This window comes from Amborella trichopoda, chromosome 11 (assembly GCF_054954075.1).
Source record: "Amborella trichopoda isolate Santa Cruz 75 chromosome 11, AtrichopodaSantaCruz75HAP2 v2.0, whole genome shotgun sequence".
In the NCBI taxonomy this organism is placed as follows: domain Eukaryota; kingdom Viridiplantae; phylum Streptophyta; class Magnoliopsida; order Amborellales; family Amborellaceae; genus Amborella; species Amborella trichopoda.
Genome location: NC_142346.1, coordinates 311,763 through 333,807, shown reverse-complemented (window position 1 = coordinate 333,807; position 22,045 = coordinate 311,763). Strand labels below are relative to the sequence as shown.

General features: G+C 39.9%; 2 protein-coding genes across 6 annotated transcripts in view; both read right to left on the bottom strand.

The window, feature by feature from the left end:
- Positions 1-639: 639 nt before the first annotated feature.
- LOC18441478 (homeobox-leucine zipper protein ANTHOCYANINLESS 2) lies at positions 640-6,355 on the bottom strand. 2 transcript variants are annotated; one of them, XM_088851865.1, is made up of 12 exons: positions 6,107-6,355; positions 5,340-6,019; positions 4,842-5,140; positions 4,645-4,762; positions 4,327-4,515; positions 3,724-4,188; positions 3,279-3,380; positions 2,835-3,047; positions 2,551-2,725; positions 2,026-2,297; positions 1,837-1,932; positions 640-1,434 (listed from the first exon to the last, which is right to left on the bottom strand). In XM_088851865.1, the coding sequence occupies exons 2-12, from the start codon at positions 5,505-5,507 to the stop codon at positions 1,036-1,038; spliced, it is 2,496 nt and encodes an 831-aa protein (XP_088707991.1). In that variant the 5' UTR covers positions 5,508-6,019; positions 6,107-6,355; the 3' UTR covers positions 640-1,035. The 2 variants fall into 2 exon arrangements, with proteins under 2 accessions (XP_088707991.1, XP_088707992.1); XM_088851866.1 differs by having other exon boundaries at positions 5,340-6,010; positions 6,107-6,353.
- Positions 6,356-8,117: 1,762 nt separating this feature from the next.
- The window catches only part of LOC18441479 (Phototropic-responsive NPH3 family protein), a 28,758-nt gene continuing 14,830 nt past the window's right edge, over positions 8,118-22,045 (bottom strand). For 2 of the 4 annotated variants that reach the window (XM_011627690.3, XM_088851868.1), the window contains exons 2-4: positions 20,299-20,368; positions 15,835-17,046; positions 8,118-9,444 (exon numbers count right to left, since the gene is read on the bottom strand). In XM_011627690.3, coding sequence (XP_011625992.1) covers positions 8,857-9,444; positions 15,835-17,046; positions 20,299-20,368 — 1,870 coding nt within the window. In that variant the 3' untranslated portion in view covers positions 8,118-8,856. Of the gene's footprint in view, positions 9,445-15,834; positions 17,047-20,298; positions 20,369-21,560; positions 21,637-22,045 lie in introns of those variants that run through there. The other 2 variants (XM_088851870.1, XM_088851867.1) reach the window with 2 other exon arrangements.

Below are 22,045 nucleotides of genomic sequence, written 5' to 3'. Positions count from 1 at the left end.
CCTAGATCATTGGGTTTTTAAAGATCTTTGCCCCATTGATCTGAGTTTTTAAATGCCCAGATCATTGGGTCAACAATCCACCCCACTGATCTGGGTTTTTAAACGACCCATTGATCTGGGTTTTTAAACAGTGAAAAAGAGAAAGCATAGAGTATTCTTTCTCTAACAAAGTGATTGATGATGATGCAAATGCAAAGCATAGAAGGGATGGTAGGTGGACTTGAGAGGGAAACTGCAGTTATTTATGTTTTCCAACATAAAAATGTACCATGTTACTTATGTGTTGAATATAACAGCAAGAACCTTAGCCACAAGGCTGGAACACGATGGCCATATGTGCGTTGTCTTGATGTGGACTAGTGTGGTGGTCACAGGCCACTTCTTAGCAGGTCTAATTAAAGGAACAGGGATATACAGTTGGGGAGTGAGATTGAATGCCCCCCCAAAACTATTTGGACTGTGGTTGTGGTGCCTAGGGATCATCTACTTGGAATAAATACATGAAAGACCAATGTATAAGTTTGTTACCTACCTCCCATTAATTCTTTCTCCCCACCCAACAAGAAGCATGGTCCCCCTCCCATCTACTCCCACTCCTGTTCCCAACACCAAAATTGCACAGCAATTAAGAATCAAAGGTGGACCAGAAAAGCTCATAAATGTGCTTGTGCAAGAAAGAAATACAAGAAGTTCTCTCTTTAGGATGCCTTGTTCAGCTGGGGCCATGCCTAAAAGTCATGAACAAAAGCGACCACCATCTGTAAAGCTCTTTTCAAACGGAGAAACCAGACACAAGGGATGAAAAGTTCGAAAGTATTATCCAAGTACATTGGGTGTCAGGATTGTAGAAAGGAGAAAGAAAGAGGGAGGAGAATAGGGTGCAGAGTCAATACCCGAACCACCACCCTTGCTCTTGCACTTCCACCGACGGGGTCGAACAAGAACCAAGGAATTAGGCGGTGCGTTCTTGACTCAACCCCTCTGCCCATCTCCTCCCTCTCAATCCCCACTCCTTTCTTTTTTGTCTACAACAAACTAAGCATCCTCACAATTAAGGGCAGCTTTAATCTTTTGAACAGTGCATGATATGAGATTGTTCACAGTCTCTACCGACTCCACCGTAAGCTTTGCGGTGGGCAGGCTGCTCACCAAAATCTGAAATGCCACAGTAAGGAGTGAACCCTCCGTTCTTAGCTTCTCACCCTGACCCCACCCTACCCCACCACCACCACCATCCTTGTTGTTATTGCTATTGTTACCATCAGGAAGAATGGCAAAACCGGAAGGCAAGAGAGCCACATATGCCGAGTCCCCACCACTCATCACCACGTGCATTGCCGGGATGTCCACTGGAGCGTACACCACCAACGACCCTGCTGCATCAGTGCAAGTCTCCTGCAATATCAGCATGCTGCTTTGGCTCGAATTAGTTGCCTGCAAGAAAAAATTAACATATGCATGGATAAATGTAGGACCAAATTTGTGAAAGAACTTTTCATAGCCAGACAGATAGTTTCGATCTAAACGTGGCAAGAATTATCCTCTCCCTGTTTTCATCTATTAGAAAACCCTCTCTCTGAAATTCCCTAGGTCATCTCCCTCCCTTAAAAAAAAAAAAACAGTGGCAAGAATTCTGTGGCATGAGAGCTATGAAATTGGCGGATGAATTCTGTCTATGAAATTGGCGGATTCTTTCTAATAACATAAACAGAAATCAAAAATATTAATCTAGGGGCCTCTAAAGCCAAAATTTGTATATCTATAAAAACAATAAGAGTGGGCGAAGCCAGTAAATGCACTATTAGGACAAGTAAAGAGATGTCCAATAAGGCATACATTGGCTCTAAGGAGTGATACGCAGTTGCCGTGATCCTGTCCTTTGGCTATGTGGGCCATTTCCTGCATAGGCCCTCCATTTGATAGTATATCCCACTGTAATTCATTCAATCCATATGTTAGTTGCAGAATAATTCAGGAGAAGCAATAAAAAGTAGCCCAAGTATTTTATTGAAATCTGAGATTTACCTGGCTCCTGAGATGTTCATCCCGTAAGAAGTTGAAGAGTCTGAGTGGAGAGATAGGCAGCCAGACTGAAGTAGCGGCACTGAGGACTACACCGGGAGGCTCCCCTGGATCATCAATGCTCTTCCTTGTCATTACGCGCACATCATCACTTGCATTCCCCATTGAAATTTTGTTCCACTTGTGAACTGTAGAAGCACTTACACCCGCACAGAAATTGTTGGTCATCCTTTGTGCGAGCTTCAACATGCTTCGTCGCCCTGCAGGTGTGATGGCTGGAACGAACAAACAAGACACACAATCCGTGTCCATCGATCAAAGTTGAGGAGAAAACCAACAAATTTCCATGACAAGTTCAAACCGAAAAGAGTTTTATGACAAGCTAGGAAAAAGGAGGTACAAACAAACAAGGCCACATTGAGAAGCGCTTCAATTCCATGATTTCTAGTTTAGAAAATAATGCTGCACAAGTTGAAAGAGGCTAGATTCGAAGTTATGATGAGAAGTCGCAAGAGAGGTAAAAACTACCTGCAGGATCTCTGCCTGGCATGTTTGAGGCCATTAGGAGGGCTAGGCATTCACACTGGCGCTGGAGATTGGCGACCCATCTCTGAGCTCCGAAGCCTGTTCCAGACTTGAGCAGAGATTGATACAGCGGATGAACCCCACGATCATCATACTCGATATGTTCCACCCATGTTACCTGCCACAAATTCATCAAATTAACAGGAGAAAGTGAAAGAGGTCTAGACGATGAATGATACAGAAAACGGTCTATGATTCCAATGAAAGAGCTGCAGAGAGACAGATACCCTTGAGTATCCATTAGGCATGTCTTGAACAAGGCAGCCGGAAGGCAGCCTCCTGCATTTGGGGTAAGGAGCTAAAGGAGTGTCTTCTTTGAGGCCATCGACGGATACATCAACAACTGCCCATAATCCCTCCGCGTGTTGCTTGCAGAATCTGAGGAACTGGACATCTCGCACTGGAACCATGGGTGACAGAACTTGGAGCTCTGCCTGCATCTGTTCAGGGAGAACCCAAAACTCCTCAATTGCCAATATTCAATACCAGCACATGTTAACTTATAACAGTTTCAAAATCTCATTCTCAACAGAAATCCACCCGAGTTGAACCATGTTTGTAGCGTTACAAAGCTCGATAAAAGTTTTGAAAAAGGACCATAAAGAAAAAGAATACACAACTTCTCACATCAAAGAAATGCAAACCAAGAATCCAGGAAAATGAGGGGATACCAGTCGAAGAGCACCATTCCGGGTTCCACCCATCCCACTCGATATTCCATCTGTAGTGGTTGCTCTGGAGACTATACATGGAAACATTTCGGTCCATCGTTTCTGCTCAATTTCAGCAGTCGTTAATACACATGGAGCGGCATCTAAAATAAAAACTCAGGCTCGGACTTTCCAGTGTCCCAAGCCCACACCAGTCACAGAATCAGTCGAGTCCGACGACTTGGCCAATTTTCTGGGAAAATAAGAACAGACCCACAGGAGAATTGCCCCATTTTCGGGCTTCTCCCTCGGGGTTCATCAGATACCCGGCATCAATGCCGACTCGGGCACTGATATAGAGAATCAGTTGCAAACCAATGTAGAAAGCTCAACCAACAAAATAAGATTTCAGATGAAGCATTATAGGACAGTTCAAGAGGGTAAAAATCAAATTCAACCGGCTCACCGCATCCATGAGAGTTTCGACGAGAGCGAGGCTATTGATGATGACATTGCCCATCTCCCTTGTCACCTCAGACGTATAACCGAGAGGTCTCGGCCCAATGCACCTTGGGAAGACCAGCAGATACTCCTCATAATTGAGGGTCTCGCTCCCACCTTCAAAGCTTGGAATCCACAAAGGTTCAGAAGCTTGGGCCATTTTCACCAACTCGTCCATTGCTGTCAATGCGAGCTCTGCAAGCATCGATCTCTCGGGATTCCCTGCTCTCCCCATCACATTTAGCTGCGGCCCAGTGATGAAATCAGCACCTTGGGGCAACGAAGCAGCAGGTGCTGTCGGGTCTACCATTGGGCTACTGAATCCATTGCTTCCCACGGCAAGATCCAAAGAAGAGCGATGGGGCACCGAAGGAACAGATGGGATGGGCCTTCCAAGGAACTTCCCAGCGAGAGTGCAGACCCTATCCAGCTGCAAATTAGAGAAAATTGCTTTGTAAATAATCAAATTGCCATGATTGCAATACGTGTCTTCTCACTGCCCTATTCAACTTTCAATTGATAAGTTGTGGTTATTTATCTTAGTAATAGCATTTGGGGTAGAGAGAACCTCATCTTTGAGGCGTGCATTCTCGATCCTGAGGTGCTGTTCTTCGAGGGACATCTCTCCAAGTAGAGCAGGACCACCACAGTTGGTGCAGATGGGGTTCCTCATGGCATCTCTTATCGACATGTTCTCTGCTCTCAGTTTATCGTTCTCCTGCCTCAGGATAGAGTTCTCTTGCCTCTCCAACTGGGTCTATTTTCAGTATCAGAGAGAGATTAATCAGCACTTCATCTCAGATTACATAGAATTGCATGTGGAGAGATGTGATGTATCACCATTGCAGAGAGAGAGTTAAAAAGAGTGATGGAATTTGAAGCTTGCCTTCATTTGGGTCCTTCGATTCTGGAACCAGAACTTGACCTGCCTGCTCTCGAGGTTGAGCCGCCTGCTCAGCTCCAGCCTCTGCTTCTCATCTGGGTGAGGGCACTCCTTGAAGAGCCTGCAGCAGTTAGAGAAAGAGAGAGAGAGATGCTGTCACTAAGATCAACAAAGAAAGAGTTGAAGAGGATGATGCTTACGCTTCGAGCTCTTGAATTTGCTGTGGTGTGTGCCTGTGATATCTCTTCTTCCTAGGTGGGTTGTCGGCATCTTGGTCATCACCAGACCCGGCATCCATGTTGTTATCACTTCCTGATCTGCTCTCATACCCATCCAAATCTCTGTTATTACTGCTGCTATTGTTGTTGTTGTTGTTACTGCTCTTCCCTGCATCCAATTCTCCGGCCGCCCCCATCACCGTTGACATCCTACCCCCTCCCATCTCACCTTGTCCATCGCCGAGCCCCATGGCACCACCGCCGCCGCTCATGTTGCTCGTCTGAAAGGCCAGGAATCAAGCTCAAATAAATCGAAAGATAAGAGAGACAGAGAAAATTGTAGCTAGAAAACCAAGCTGAAATAAATTGAAAGAGGAGAGAGGTGTTTGCCAGTGCAGGCAAGAGAAGGTGGGTATTGCTCGTGTGTCTTGTGTACATTAGCAGTGGGGAGGGAGAGAGCGAGAGGTTTTTGAAGATTACCAGAGTTAGAGAGAGGGCAGGTGAGATGAACATGGTTTCTGGCGCAGGTCTAGTGAAGACCGGGGAGGAGAGAAGGCGGGGGGGCTGAGAAGCAGCAGGAGCAGGCATATTGCTACCGACCGCCCGGGTACTACACTGACTCCACTCCAAGAACTCCCCAAAACTCATAGGAAGCAAAGCCACAAGTATAACAATCGCTTTGAGAGGATGGAGATCAAATCTTGCTATAATGGGTTGAGAAGTGGAGTTATGATGAGAGTGAGAAGGAGGTCAAAGAAGAAGAAATGCTAAGAGCCATGGAATAGAAAGGAAGAGAAGGCTTCCCTTCCCTTTCCTTCCCTTCCCTTCCCTTCCCTCTGAGAGGAGAGGAGAGGAGAGGAGAAGAGAAGAGGGAGAGAGAGAGAGAGAGAGAAAGAAGGCCTTCTCACTCTATCTCTCCCTTGCTCCCTCCCCACTCACTGCAACAAAGACTGTGAGCAAGGTGCAATGGCGAATGAGTGAGAAAGAAGAAAAATGGATCAGAAGATGGATGGATAGCGTAAGCGGATCCAGAAGCAGTGAGAGAGAGATTTTGTAAGAAAGTGCTGCTGATACTGTGTGGCTCCGAAAACGAGGGAGGGAGGGAGGGAGGGCATGTGGTTCACGTCCCTTCATAATCGCCCATCGTCGCGCTGCAAAACCTTACAAAAAAAACACCCCCCCATTCATTTAATAATAAAAACAGTGCGCATGGCATCGCATGGCATGTCAAAACAGTAAAATCTTACTCTCTCTGACTGCCTCCTCATGTGAAGTGAAACCGAGCTCCATATACACATTTCCCTTCCATCTCTTGATAAAATTAATTCTCTCTCCACCTCCCGTGAATGGAGACAGCAAGCAGAGGTCTCACATCTCGCTCGTGAACAGCGCTCTCTCTCTCTCTCTCTCTCTCTCTCTCTCTCTCTCTATGGGGTTTGGAAGAGAGAGAAAGATCCTGTGATTTTCATTGTAACCTCTTTCTCTCTCTTACGTGCAGGGACACCACCCACCCACACCCAGTTAGAAAGGAGAAGTGGGGCCCCTAAACACCCTGCACCCTCCCTCTCTTCTTCTTCAATTAGGTTAGCGGGTGGCCCCAACGTCAAAAGCGTACGGTCGCATTTCTTCTAGCAGAGAGATAAGACTAGAGAGAGAGAGAGAGAGAGAGAGAGGGGGGGCGGCCGGCGGTGGGCACGAGTGGGCGCCTAGGGCAGATACACATCGCGATTCTCGTTTGACTTGAGCCACCCCATTGGCCCCACCACACCGCACCTCTCCTCACCTCACCTCACCTCACCTCACCTCACCTAGAGAGAGAGAGAGTGAGAGAGAGAGAGAGAGAGAGAGAGGGATTTATACATCTTTTTTCAACTGCGGTGAAGTGGGGAAAAGCAACGCTTTGTCGCGTCGCGTGGTGGGGCTGCTCTATATTACTTAATAAACGAATCCACCAAGGGATAGACTTTCTACTTCAAATCCTTTATTGGAAACCACATTCGCCAAAAAAAATATCTCTCTAAATTCAATTTCTAATACCAATAATAAAATTTAAATAATCAAAAAAATAATACGAGTCTTGTGCGTTTGTCTATCAGCACTTCTTTGTTGCCATGTATATTATTTTTAGAGCTTTAAATCTTTTTTCTTTCTACAGACATCATGTTCGGTTTGAATTGCAATTTTCAATCAAGGCTTTATTTACTTCAATAGTACTGCAGCTCTATCAAATTATTTTCTTTAAAACAAATAAAAATTTCCTATGTATTCTCGTTATCGTTGTTAGAACATAGAAGTAAAGTAGGAAGAAGAGGAGGAATTAATAATTTGGGGAGATGGGAATGCCAACAATACACAGTCGTCAATCGAGAAATTCCTTTGCCTTGAGCTCAGGCATGAGAGGAGAGAGAAAGGTGAATGATAAGGGAGAAAGAGAGGGAGAGGTGAGGACCAGACCTTGAAAAATAAATAATTATGAGCGTGGTTCTCGGCAGGAAAAGGGCACCTGGGACAATTCGCTCTCTCTTCTTGGTAATGGTAATGGTAATGGTAATAGTTTATGGATTTGGAAGGACGGTAGAGAGAGAAAGAGAGGTTCCACCGGTCCTTCAGCTATCTTCAACGCATCTCCCAATTTTTTTGAGATACAGTGACACTCAAGGGAGAAGAGGTGTGCGAAAACAATCCCTAAAAGTACAGACCTTTTTAGAGAGGGAAAATTGTTTCCAATCCCGCACCAATTGTTGTTTTGCGGGTTCCGAGATCTAGACCGTCCATCAAAACTAGGTCCAGTAAATAATAGGAAAAAATAAAATCAACCGTTAAAATATTTTCTCCAAAAAATATCTAGTTTTAAAATTTTATTTATTTTTACAAATTAACATGTTAGATATTATATATTCCATCAAATTTATGATCAAATAGTATTTCAAAATTAAATTATTAAGGGGCCCGCATTTCTAAATGTGAATCTAGACTCATATATCCTTTAGAGAGACACACCCACATCACAACAAAATTGAAGGGAAAAAGTTTATATAGAGCCGACACTCTAAATCTAAACAATTAAATTTGAGCTTACATCTAAAATTTCACAACAAGAAGTTATTTTGATGCCCAAATATCTTCAAATTATTCATCTCGACATCAAGATGTATGGCCATGAGAAAAAATAGATTTCAAGATTTTTAAGTTTTCAAAGATTTGTTGATCTACACTATTTTTAAAGCTTTAAACTTTATAAATAAAGATGAAAATATATTTTAAGACTATCACAAAGATTTTCATTATTAAAACCACAATTCTCAATACTATTTAAAGGTAAGCTCTATACAAACCGCACCCAAGTTAAAAATTGGCTCAATGAATCCACAAGTATACAACATGAGAGAGAGAGAGAATATAGCCTGGCCCTGTACAATAATCAACAGTTATAGAACAAAAGGGAATGTATATTATGAGCCACATGAGCATAGGAAAATAGTGGTGAGTGTTATTACATTCCAACCCAATCACGGCCAAGCATGTAATGAGAGAGAGAGCCGATCTACCACTTGGGTCGCGTCAAATATTCTGGTGGGTCCCACCCTGCAGTCATCATTGTCCATTTCCTGATTGGATGGCGATGAAACGTATGACCACATATTTCTACGATCATACTTTCCCAGCACATCACATCACGTCACATCCAAACCAGTTTAATTGGTTCTACCCGTGCGAGCGTGTGAAAGAGAGATCACATCCAAACCAGTTTAATTTGTTGTAGCTCTGAGACAGAGAGCGAGGAAGAGAGGGGGGGACGCGAGAGATATGAAACCACCTTGCTGAACCAACGAGATTAACACAAGTCAGAGAGATTTCTCTCTCTCTCCAATTGAATTCCTCACCCCCCATCTCTCCACAAGTATTTCGTCCAATCTCAAGACTTTCAAGCATTGCAGTTCACAGTATATTTTACATGAACCCTGACAAGCGAGGTTTAACCCCTTGTACGTCTGGTTCAGAACAGAGAGAGACTCTTCCGATGTCTCGATTGGCGTGGCTTAGCTGTTTCTGTTGGGGTACCACCAACCAAAACCGGACTTTGTGTACTATCCTTCTCCTCCTTTTGATGATGCTGAGAAGAAGATTGCAGGAGCTTGCAACTACGCATTACCCTCGAAACAAGGCGCGGTGATGAGAATGAGCTTCTGATATTTCGTACTCTTTGTATAGCAAGATTTATCGTGGTGAATTCTTGTTCCAATTTCCCAACCCTCGATCTCATTCTGTCCATGTCTCCTTTCAAAACCTGGTTCTCTCTCACAATTGAAACCCACCCATCTCTCTGCACTAACTGGCCTGCAGTGAGATTTGCAGCAGCACTTGTGGCTGTTGGGGGGGGAATATCATCATTTTCAGAGATGTGGAGGTATCCAGCAATGGCTGTCCTCAGATGTAATTGCTCAAAGAAAAGGACCTGAACGATGACTCTGAGAGGCAAGCGTTCATTTTGGGCAGCATGGGTGCATGCATCCATGGACAGCTTCTGGTAGCTTATGATGTTGCACAGTTGCTCTTTTTCTCTCTCTGAGAGCCAAGGATGTGCCTGCAATATGGATGGTCATAGAAGTTTGAGAACGTATGAAGTATTTAACAACAACAAAATACCATCCAGCTAGTATTAGCACGAGAAAATAACATGCACAACTTGCAAATTGCTCTCTCTCTCTCTCTCTGCGTGTGCATCTGCAACACAGATTGTCATATGGAAGTATGAAATTGCATGGACAATTTGACAGCAGGGAAATACCATCCAGCTAGTATTTCCCAACTTTTAAGCTGATCTCTCTCTCTCTCTCTCTCTCTCTCTCTCTCTCTCTCTCTCTATTAATTCAAACAGATTTTCAGGAAAATCATAGTAGAATTCCTCCTACAGACATTCCACGAGAAAAGAGTAACTGCAGGAGATTATTTCTGCATTAATGAAGATTGTTTTTGTTACCTCCGGAAAGTAACAATTAATGTAACATCCAATACAAAAAGGACCCAGTTTCTATGCGGCCAAGCGCACATATGTAGAAATGCAGGCCTCTTAATAAATCTATTTTTGAGATGGATTTTAAGACTTAATTTTTAAGGACATGTAATCTTTAACATGGAGTTCATGAATATGAAAAAATAAATAAATTTTAAAAACTAGAAATAATAATTCTAATAAGAACATTTGAACCGTTCATTTCCATTGTTTTTAGATGGAACACACGTACTTGCATCCATCTTAAAGATGGATGCTTTACACTTTCTAGACCGCATATGTAGAAATGCGGTCCAGCCTGCATGAAACAATTTTCCATACAAAAATAGTGTTTAGTTTCTTCTACTAAAGTGCATTCTAGTCCCTCATGTTTATCTACAAATTCCTCGGCCATTATACTCACCACTTCTTGTATATCTCAAATATTTGGTGCCTTGGAGAATTAGCCTAACAGTTAAAATAGTCTCAAGCATTTGGTAACTTGGCAGATTAACCCCAAACAAACACTTAATTGCTCTCTATTATCCAATTTTTTGAGAAAATGCAATCAAAGTTTCTTGGATCCACAAAGGATTCGATTGATGTGCCAAATCATAAAGATCTCCATACATCAAAAACAAAAGATCCATAATTCCTCGTGTGTAGCACGAGGTAAGCAATTATGGTCTAATATTGGTATGTTTGTTGCCCAAGCAATCAAAGCAGGCCCAAGATTATTGTAACAAATGGCACGGCTAATATGAAAGTGCACAGAATGCTCAAGATCTTGTATTATCTACAGTGTATCATATCATACATAGTAGGACCATTATACAATATCATAAAAGGCGAGGTGGTACATTACACTCTATACCCTATCTTGCAGTGAGTTTATGTCGCCTATCTTGCTATGCAAGTTACTGTCATGTTGTGTGTGTGTGTCTTGTGAATAGTGAATGAAAGACACAAGTTTTCTCTTTGCCTCCTTGAGTGTTTTACATGGTGTCTAAGCGAAGGTTTTGAGAGATCAAGTTTTTGACCCAAACCATAATATCTTTCTTTTCCAAAACCACCACAGAAACAAGGTGGTTTTAGGGTAGCCTTTTGGGTATCTCCTGTTGGCTGATTTCTAGTTAATCTCTTTATTGAGTCTCAAATCTGACATTTTTTTGCCTTTAGAAGAGTCTCAAATCTGACCTATTGTGGGTTGATTTCTGGGAATCCATAAACATTTACGGTTGATAATTCATAAATTCAAGTTTTGATCTCAGATCGATTCTTTTAAGCAAGGTTTGATATCATACCCTTTTCCTTTTTCTTTTTCATCTTTTTTTTTTTTTTTTTTGTGGTTTTCTCAATATTAGTTTTGATCCCAGATCGAGGGTGCTCACATAGATTGGACATGGCTTCCGAGAAGGGAGATGTGTTGGCTATAAAACATGATGAGCAAAACCATCCCAAATGGCATTTTCATATTCAGGTTTTTGTTAAGGTTTCGTGCTGGATCACAAGCTGCTCAATCCAACCCAAAGAAACCCAAGAATGGAAAGTAAACAATCCTAAGATTGTCTCATAAATCCTAAGTTCTGTGGATACAAAACATTGGAAGGCCAATGAGAGGGTTTCACAATGCAAAAGAAATGTGGGAAAACCTGGAAAAGGTTTATCAACAATCAAATCTTGTGAGACGATTCCAAATTTTCAGGGAAGAATAATTTCCAGGGATACTATGCTAGTTTTATAAACTTGCGAACAAAGTATGAATCTGTAAGTCCGAAAGCTATCACTAATACTTATTGCATTAAAAGTTTAAAGGAGTTATGATGAAAAGAAGGTGATGAAGTTTCTGATGAAATTATGCCCAAAATGTGAGATCCTTCGAGCCAATTTCCTGAGCCCTAAAACAGTAGCCAACATGGATGTGATTCTTGGTGAGTAATTTTGTGGGGAGGCTAGAAATACAAAACAGGCCACCATTAAAGGAAGAGGGGATATTGGCCCAAATGGATTTGAGGAAAGCTACCACAAAAAAAAAAAACCAATGTTCATTGCAATGTTGTGAATGTAAAGAATATGGCCATATCACATCTCATTGTAAAAAGAAATTTTTTTGTTGAATGATACATTTGAGGGATTGATAGTGGATATGGCCATATCACATCTTATTGTAAAAAGAAAATTTTTTGTTGAATGATACATTTGAGGGATTGATAGTGGATATGAGATCAAAGGTCACTCCATCAAACATTGCTTGTAGCCCAAACAGAACAAGATCCCAAACAACACCTATATCATATGTTGTTCGACAGTTGGAACAAAACTCTATGTTTATGGCTATTTCTCCTAAATTCTCAACCATGCGCTTATTAGGGTTTAGGGTCCCATTTGGTTGTGACCCAATTTAAAACAAAAAAAATGAAAATCCTATGGTCATACTCCGAGAGAGAATACCTATTACAAAATCTCCAAGAATATTTGTAAGCTCAGCATATCCAATCATGGAAAACATGTCCTCATACTCCACTACACAAGGGTATAGCTAAGATGAAAAACCACCATGTCCAGGAAGTTGTCAGGACCTTCATGCATGACTCCCATGTTCTTCACATTTTTTGGGTGAAAGCTAAATCCACAGCTATTTATCTCATAAATCGTCTCTCATCCTCGGTTTTTGTATAAAAGATCTCGATATTATTTATTATTTCATGTTTAGACAGAACATTCTTATGAAATAATGAAATTTTCTATTCAAGTACATAGTACTATTTTTGTGGGCTAATGTGCCGATCAAAAGGGATTCCTCTGTTATGATCCGGCAGCTCGTCGCATTCATGTGTGTTGCCATGTTGTCTTTCTAGAAAGCCCCTTTTATTACTCTTGTATTGCTAAGTTCACATGTTCTTCTGCTCCTTTCTTACCAAATTTCTTGAATTCCCTATCTCTTCACCTGATTTTACAAATTCACATAATGTGTCTTGCAGTTCCACTAATATACCGCCACAACTTTTGATGTATCAATGACAAAGCAATCAGAACCAACACATGCCTCCTTCAAATCACCAACCAAAGCAAGGTCAGTTCACCATATTACCTGTAAGTTCTCTTCCCTCTTCCTTTATCCTAATCTTGCCTATTTTGATAGCTTTATCCAATTACAACGCCCCTAACATATAATTCATCCTCCTAACCAATATGGTTTTCCTTCTGATGATTTTGGTTTTTCATGACACCCTAGATCTTTGTTTACTTCTCTTGATGCCAGTGATATTCTTTTCAACTACCTACATCTTTGTTTACTTCCTAGATCATTACTTGCCTCCCTTAATGGATATTTCTTCCACCTATCAACAAGCTTGTACCATACCATATTGGAAGAAGGCCGTGGATACATAAACAAGTGTATTATTAAAGAATGATGCATGGGATTTTGTGCCTTGCCCTGCTGACACTTTTATCATTGGAAATATTTAGGTTTCTATGTTAAGATGAGATCTGACCGAGGGATTTAGTGATATAAAGCACAGATAGTTACTCAAGGCTACAAGGAAGAGTATGGCATAGACTATGAAGAAACATTTGCTCTAGAAGCTAAAATGACCACGGTGCATACAGTAATTGCCAGTGTACTCCCTTTCAAATGGATCTAAGAATGTGTTTCTTCATGGACATTCAAAAAAGACCGTGTATATGCGACCTCCCCCTATGTATTACCATGACAAGTCTATGCTTTGTTGTTTGAAGAAATCCTTGTGTGGCTTGAAACAAGCTCCAATAGCATGGTATGAACGATTTCCACGCGTCATTCTAGGTGTGGGATTTGCACAAAGGTCTCATGATTATTGCTATTTACCCACGATTATTCCTCAAAGATAACAACTCTTCTTCTATATATTAATGAACGACAACCATGCCAATATACAACAATTGAAAGAGCTTCTTAGCCACTCATTCAAGATGAAGGATTTGGGTCCATTGACTTACTTTATTGGCCTAGAGATTCGTATTTCATCTAATTGATATACAATTCATCAAAAAAAATACACCAGAGATTTGATCATATTGGCCAACCTGACTTTTGATAATGGGTGGACACACAAATGAAGGTAAACGTCAAATATAAAAACGATAATGGGGGCAAACTTCCAAACCCCCAATATTTGCAACATACTTTACCACACTATGACTCATCTTGATCTATCACATGTAGTGCAGATAGTAGACAATTATTTGCAGATCCTCATCATATCCACCTCTTCAAGTAGTTGCCCATCATATCATTCGATATCTACGAGGTACATGCCATTAAGGACTTTTTCTCTTCCAATTCTTCTCCCCAGTTGCGAGCCTATATTGTTTCCGACTAGGCATGGTGCCCAGATACTTAATGTTCAACCACTAGGCGGTGTGTGTTTCTCATAGACTCTCTCACATCATGGATATGTAAGAAAGAACACATTGTATCAAAATCCTCTGCAAAAGCCAAATAGGGGCCTATGTCCTCAGCTTGCAGTGAAATAACTTCGTTGAGAGATCTTTATTGCGACCTATATATTTTTCCTCGATCTCCCGCACCTTTATTTGTTGATAATGTGAGTGCCAATATTATTGCCTCTAATACAGTATTTCATGACCACAAAAAGCATTAGAAGTTTATTGCCATTTCATACGTGAAAATTTCCTAGCTGGAGAGATCACACTCCTGCATTTTGCCTCACACAACAGCTTGGAGATGCTTTTACCAAGGCAATGAATATGGCTCAACATGACTTATCTCATTGACAAACTAATGTTGTCAAACCAACCTCAATTTAAGGGGACGAATAGAGATTGTTGAAGATCTTGTATTATTTATAGTGTATCCTATCATATATTGTAAGTGTAGTATAACATATCACACACAATAGGTGTATTCTATAATATCATAGAAGATGAAGTGGTGTGTTACACTTTGTTCTCTATCTTGCTATGAGACTTACCATCGTGTTGTAGATATGTGTGTGTATGTTTTGAATGGTGAATGAAAGATACAAGTTTTCCTTTTTGAAACTTTTGAGTGTTTTACAAAAAGCAGTGGTCCTCGTATATGTTTGAATATTCCATGTTCACGTGTATGGTAGAAGCACATGCATGGGTGTCATACGTTCTAAAACAGATCAAGGCATGTTTCCTAGTGGATACCCCCTGTTTAGATATGTCGATGACTTGTGTTTCACTTTTGAAAATGATGGGATGTTCTCATCACAAATAAAAATAATGAAACCTAAAATATGGCTTGGGCCTGCAAAGGACAACTGTGTGGTGGGACATAGAGCACATTTATGCTGATAGATGAAGGGCACCAGAAATAGTTTTCTCTATGTTCTCTATTCTATTCTTCTCAAGTCGGATGAATTCAAATAATTTCTAAATACACAAGGGAAAATCAAGTATAATGGCTGCTAAATCTGGAAGAAAGAGTCTGGCAAATGCCTAAATAACTAGCTAAGTGAACATGAATAAAGAAAGGAAAACAACGCTGTACATGAAAAATTGCAGGTCAGAACAAGGGAAAATAAACAGCTACTAATGCTTACTAGGACTTTTCCAGCACGTCCAATTAACTTGAAGAAGTGACTAGAAAGGCAAACATAGGTAGGGACATGCCAGAGTCCTGATCTCAAATCACCTGGTGCAACTCAGGCAAGTCCGAGTCAGACAGGAAATTCTACCACAAAATTAAAAAGGAAGAGACCCTAGCGTTTCCAAGGTTTCCATTTTATCTGGAATTGCCTGGCCTCGATCCGGGTAGTCCTCAGTTGCAAATTTTTTATTATTGACTTTGAGAATTATTATTACGATAGCATATAACCATGCATATTACCACGCATTGTCGAAAAATCAAACATCCAGGTATGAGTGGCAGGCATATAAACTATTAAAAACCAAAATTATAAGAGCAAACTATTAAATATGAATCCAGAATCAGATAGAGAGCTTGCACACCTTGAAGTAAATATCAAGGGCTCTATACAGACCATCATGGAAGGGCCTCGAAGATTCTGGAAGGAACTCTGCAAGAGAACGCAGTTTGTCAGGTTTCAAATTGACGTCGGATGAAATCTCAGCAAGATAACCATCAATCAACCTAGCGACTCGCATAAAGGGACTCAAAGATGGAGACCCCAACTCCTCCTCCAAAGCATCCGATGGGGATGCCATATTTTTTGGGTCGGATGACAAAAAGTGTTTGACAATCCTCTCTACACAATCGGTGTCATAAAGGTTGTCAGAATCAGAATAAGTAGGAATAAGGAGATCATCAAGAGTTGCCATGTCCACTTGCATGCCTATCCTTCTCTCTAGCCGGCTCTTGCACGCCTCACTAGCATTCAGTATCATGGCTAACCGCAATAGCCCAAACAAAAAGCGACAAAAAAATAGGCTCTTCATTGCAGGAAGAGCCCTTTCAATAGTTTCAAGCAATGATTTCTGATCCACAACCACAGGAACTTTGTTAATACTAGCAGCAGCTCTGAGGGGGTCTCCTTGTCCACCTAACCGTCTAGTGAGTCCTGGTAAATGCTTTCTGGCATAATGCATCACTGCACCACCTATGCTTTCGGATCGCATTCCTCTTGCTTTCATCGCTTCCGTGAGCCTCTCAAATAGTGGCCCGCTGAGATATGAAACGTCTTCGTGCCACCAATCAGATTGGAAGCTCGTAATTTTAGCCCCAGTGTTTATCCCATTCCAGAGGATACTCCCACCAGGGCTTTGTAGATTACCATACATCATCATTGGCCACCCAAATAAACTTGGGTCAGTGCATGCCATCATGGATAGAGCACTGGCACATTTCTTCACAATTTGGAGTTCTTCAGCCTTTGCAAGAACTGCCTCACAACTTTGCAAGGTTGTCACACAATCCTTCCAGTTGCGAAGTATGATCTTATGGAAGTAATGTTCGGATTGGGGAAACAAATTCTCTTCACCAAACTCCTCTGTCATTTCAAGATAGTCTGCTACACAATAGATCGTTGCAATGTTTGTTGGAGTAAAATCCACCTTAGCTCCATAGCAGAACTTTGTAGCAACCAAAAATGCAGTAGAGCCTCCGGGACATTCCAATAGTTTGGCATGAAAAATATCTCCTTCATGATCTTGTGCGTCTTTCAATAGCCACGCTATCTTTCCACTTTTTGACAGCAGAGGAAACTGGACAAGAAACAAACAGTAAATACATCAAAGGAAGGGCAAAGTCCAAACACTGAACCTAACAAAATACCTCAGTAAGTTTAAATGTTGCAGGAGTTCTAGAACTTCATGAATCTTCAACAAAGGTGTTTTGATATGTTTTTTTTTCCCCCTTTTCTGAAATGTTAACAAGTTTTCATAGAGAAAAATTGTGCTTACTAGTATAGGAGATGTACAAAATGGAGCCTAGACATCAAAGACTCTAACATCAAACTTACATAGTTGTGCTGAGGTTTACTACTAGCAAAGGTTTTGATGACATGATACGTTTATAAAATCAAGTAAAAGAAAACTAATTCCAAAAGAAAAAATAAAAAGAGAGCAACCAGCTAAGATACAAGTCTATATACATCTATGTAATGTGAATAAAAGATTTCAGTCCTACTTCACATGCTCTTATGATAATATAATTATGCATGATGGATAGAAAAGTCTAAAATACATGTAGTATACCCATACATATGTCCCCACCTTCTGTTCCCAATGGAAGGGGTGGAGATCAATCATTACCTCCCACATTTGTCCACTCACGTAGAGGAATGGTTCATGTCCATCATCTATCACTAAGAACAAAAAGATGGAGACCTACATATAGTTGTTGGAAACGTCTGTGATTCCAAATCGTTTTTGGAATCGGCATCGCATGTATCAGAAGTTTTGGAATCTAGGAATCGTTGTCCGTATGATTCAAATTTGAGAAAAATGATTCTCATTATTTCGGAATCTCAATTCAAAATTAGGAATCATGTTTCCTATTTGCAAGAATCGATGTCCCTTCCTATTGGAATCATGTTTCATACCTATATGGAATCACACATGACCCCACCTGTTTCGGTGGTTGTTGGGAATCGTGATTCCTAAAAATAAGGAATTGCGATTCTTAAAATTCTAGAATCGTTGTCCCCATCAACTTGGAATCAACATTCCCACCATTCCGGAATCATGATTCTACCCATATTGGAATCGAGATTCTCCCCTTACTAGAATTGCAAACCAATTTCCTCCGGTATATGAGAGAAGTATTCAAAAAATATATAAATTTACCCATTACTACAAGATCGAATTTTGGTCTGTATATACTCAATCCAAGACTCCAAGTACTATGTCAACCTTATGATATCTTTGTGGACAATCCCATACAATGGACTCGGTCTACCGATAACCCTATTATGCCTACAAGGTCTGGAGCTAGTCTAAGGCATACAAAGAGTGAGAACAAGGACAAGCTCCTTTTATCTACTTTCCTTGAATTATAAATAAGTACATGACATAGTAATTCTTCTTTGTTAAATGTAATTTTGAGTCCTTGACTTCTGAAAATTGAGTTATTCAATTTTTAGTCAATTTATCTGATATTTAATGATTAATTCAACCTAAAACAGGACACAAGGCACTTCGCTCATATCCTTATTATCTTCTTATTTTACTTAAAGAAAAGTATTTTTATCCTCTTATTCAACTTGAAGAAATGACGATGCCGATCATATATTAAAAACTATTACATTAGTAGTTTAGTACCCACATCATTTACCAAACAATATTAAATTTGAAGTAACATACGTTTTTAGTATTATTTATTCTTGGTAAGAGTTCTTAAAAAGTAACATAGAATGAAGGATGAAAATTAGTATATAAGAAAATAAAAAATTTAACATATTACTTATATTTTAAATTTTGATTTTATTGCCATGTGCAACAACTTCAAATTCTCTCATGCTCTCATACATGACACGCTCACTCATGATTGTGCTCTCTCTATGCTCACATATTACTCAATATTTTAAATTTGGGTGCGGTTTGTATAGAGTCTAGGCTCTAAACCATCAAATTAGAGCCTACTTTCAAATAGTGTCGAGAAATGTGGTTTCAATAATGGAAATCTTTGTGATAGCCTTAAAATATATTTTTATATTTATTTATAAAGTTTAAAGCTTCAAAAATAGTGTAGATCAACAGATCTATGAAAACTTGAAAATATTGAAAATTGACGGTCCAAAAATGCATTACAAATACATTATTCTATAACTTGAAATCCATTTTTTTTCTCATGTCTATGCATCTTGATGTCGAGATGATCAATTTAAAGATATTTGGGCATCAAAACAACCTCTTCTAGTGAAATTTTTGAGGTATGCTCAAATTTGATTGTTTAGAGCCTCGGCTCTATATAAACTTTTCCCTTTAAATTTTGATTTTATTGCCGTGTGCAACAACTTCAAATTCTCTCACGCTCTCATACATGTCGCGCTCACTCATGATTGAGCACACATTGAAGGGTTTCTGCTCTCCCTATGCTCGCATTATTGTGTAGCAAGGAATCACGATGTCTGCGATATAGAAACTTGATTCCAAACGACATGGATTCACAATTCCAAAAAAATTGGAATCAACGTTTTCTCACAAGCATAATCGCATTCTTGTGTAGCTAAGAATCATAAAGTCCTCAATATGGAATCTTGATTCCGGCAATCCAGGAATTGAGATTCCTAAACTAGGTGGAATCGCGTTCAGCAAAAAATGGAAACATAATTCTTTTCTTTTAGAATCGACTTTCGCCCAGGGAAACGCCGAATTGAGATTTCGAAATGGAATGGCTACCCTCATAGGCGATTCGGGTAACTATAGACCTACGTGTATCCAAAGTTCCAAACACTTGTAGTATGGTTTGCAAAAAGATGCACACATGACACTTCTACATGTATCCAAACACTTGTAGTATGGTTTATAAACAAACGCCCACATGACATGCTTTCAACGATTCCTAGGGATGCTATGGGCCTCATGTAACTTCCTGCAATTTTAATAGTATACAAGTCACCATGTGTCCTTTTCATATTTAACTTGGACAGTTCAAGACTTCCTAGGAATGTGCTCAAGGCATAGGTGGTCAGGGTGATAGATGCCAAAAATAGGACGTCTTGAGTTCCATTCCTACTACGGGTAGGGGACCCTTTCCCCATTGAACTACAAAAAAAATAAAGTAAAAAAAGGACACTTCAAGCCACAAATCCTCAGTGTAGCGATACTAATCCACTTTATACCGTAGTATGTATGGGTAGAAGTTTTCATGAACAAAGAGATGTTAAATGCACAAAAGCTACAACTGATTTCATCTACTTATCATGTTCAATAAATAGTCATCTAACAAAGTTCTAGACATATATAACCTGCAACAAAGAAAGTTATGTCACTCTATAATGATATATTGCAAACCTTATGCAGATGAAACAAGGTTTCCTCTACTTCAACAATAATGTCACTGGGCAAACCCGCATCACAAAACCTGTTTCAAACCATCATGTCATGTATCTCCTCAGCAAATTGACATTTGTAATAAAAACTAACTATTAACAAAATTTATATTGAGTAACATTAGGGAAAAGGAAGACCATACATAAAGAAACAAAATACATGAAGCAAACACCCAATATCATTCATACGCATACTAATTCATCATCATAGCCTTTTCACAATTAATTGGGGTTGGTTCAGGATGCATGATAAGTTTTGGAAAAATTTTACGTTGGCTGCCTACCTAACACAACCCAGCCCCGCTACCCGGGCATGGAACGGGTTAAAGGGAAAGTTTAAGGTCATCACCTTTCTTAGACCAACGCATACTAACTATGAAAATAAAATAAACCAAATGAACAAATGAATATTACAAAGGGTATAATATCAAGAATATATTTAATATATTAAGGACATCACATAAAAGCCTCTTCTCCTATTTAGTTAGTGAACTTGACATTGTGTATCAAATTCTAGCACAGCACTAAGAAATATAGAGAACACCACTGATGTAATTAGGGTTGTAATCTGATTTGTTCATTTTCATTTGTCTCTACATCAATCAATTTTGGTAAAGTCAAGAGCAAGAGAAATTGGATATTTGAACAAGGAGCTCAACTTTGTAAATTTAAGAATATAGAGTTTGCAATAACCTTTCATCCTTTTTCTTGGTACCAATTCACTAGTGAATGTTTCATAAGCATCTTCACTATCATTGCCCAATGTCTTCAATTTGTGGAATCAACATAGGTAGTTTCTTATTTTTTTAATAATGTCAATGATTAAACCTCACCTGATTCAAAAAGTTTTACAACTCTATATGTCATATATAATAAAAAATCTCCTCACAAAAGTTCACACAAACAAGTTATTTGATATACCCCAGAATCCATAATGAGTGGGTGTGTGTGTGTGTGTGTGTGTATAACATCATGGGGATACATCTGGACAATATTTAAAGTAAAAGCAACAATGGATGACTAAAAGGGGGCATGAAGAGGTGGGTGCAGAGTCAAAATGGACCTGCATATTATGAATGTAAGATTATCACCATCACTTTTCAAATCAAAAAAGGGAATGAGAAAACACTAAATGGGCCTTAGTCATATCACCAGTCCATATACATTCTTGATAAAAAAGGAATGACGGTTGCCAATAAAACTCAAAATGGGTGCCCAACTCACTAAAAAAACACTAAGTTAGAAGCCATGTGTTGTGTCTCAATGGCCTCGAAGGAAGATGTCTAGGATTCTTGCCTTCTTGGACTTCACCACATCATAGTTTGGCCAAGTCACAAAACCTTGAGACCTGACATATACATCAAATCAGGCATATCGATTAAAGAGACAAAGGTTTTGACTTATGTAAATCCTCAGAGTTTTCTCTCTCTCTCTCTCTCTCTCTCTCTCTCTCTCTCTCTCTCTCTCTCTCTCTCTCTCTCTCTCTCTCTCTCTCTCTCTCAGTACACCAAGAAAAACCCTTCTCTCGCCAATACTCCAGAGAATCTCTCTCTCAGTTTACCCGAAAAAATCCTTCTCTCTCCAGTACTCCAGAGAAAACGCTTTTTGCTCCTTCCTTCGTATATGCCTAACCCTATACCTCATACACAAAAAAAAAACAAAGTAAAGCCCTTTGCATCCACCTTTGCAATAATGGCAGTATCCTATCA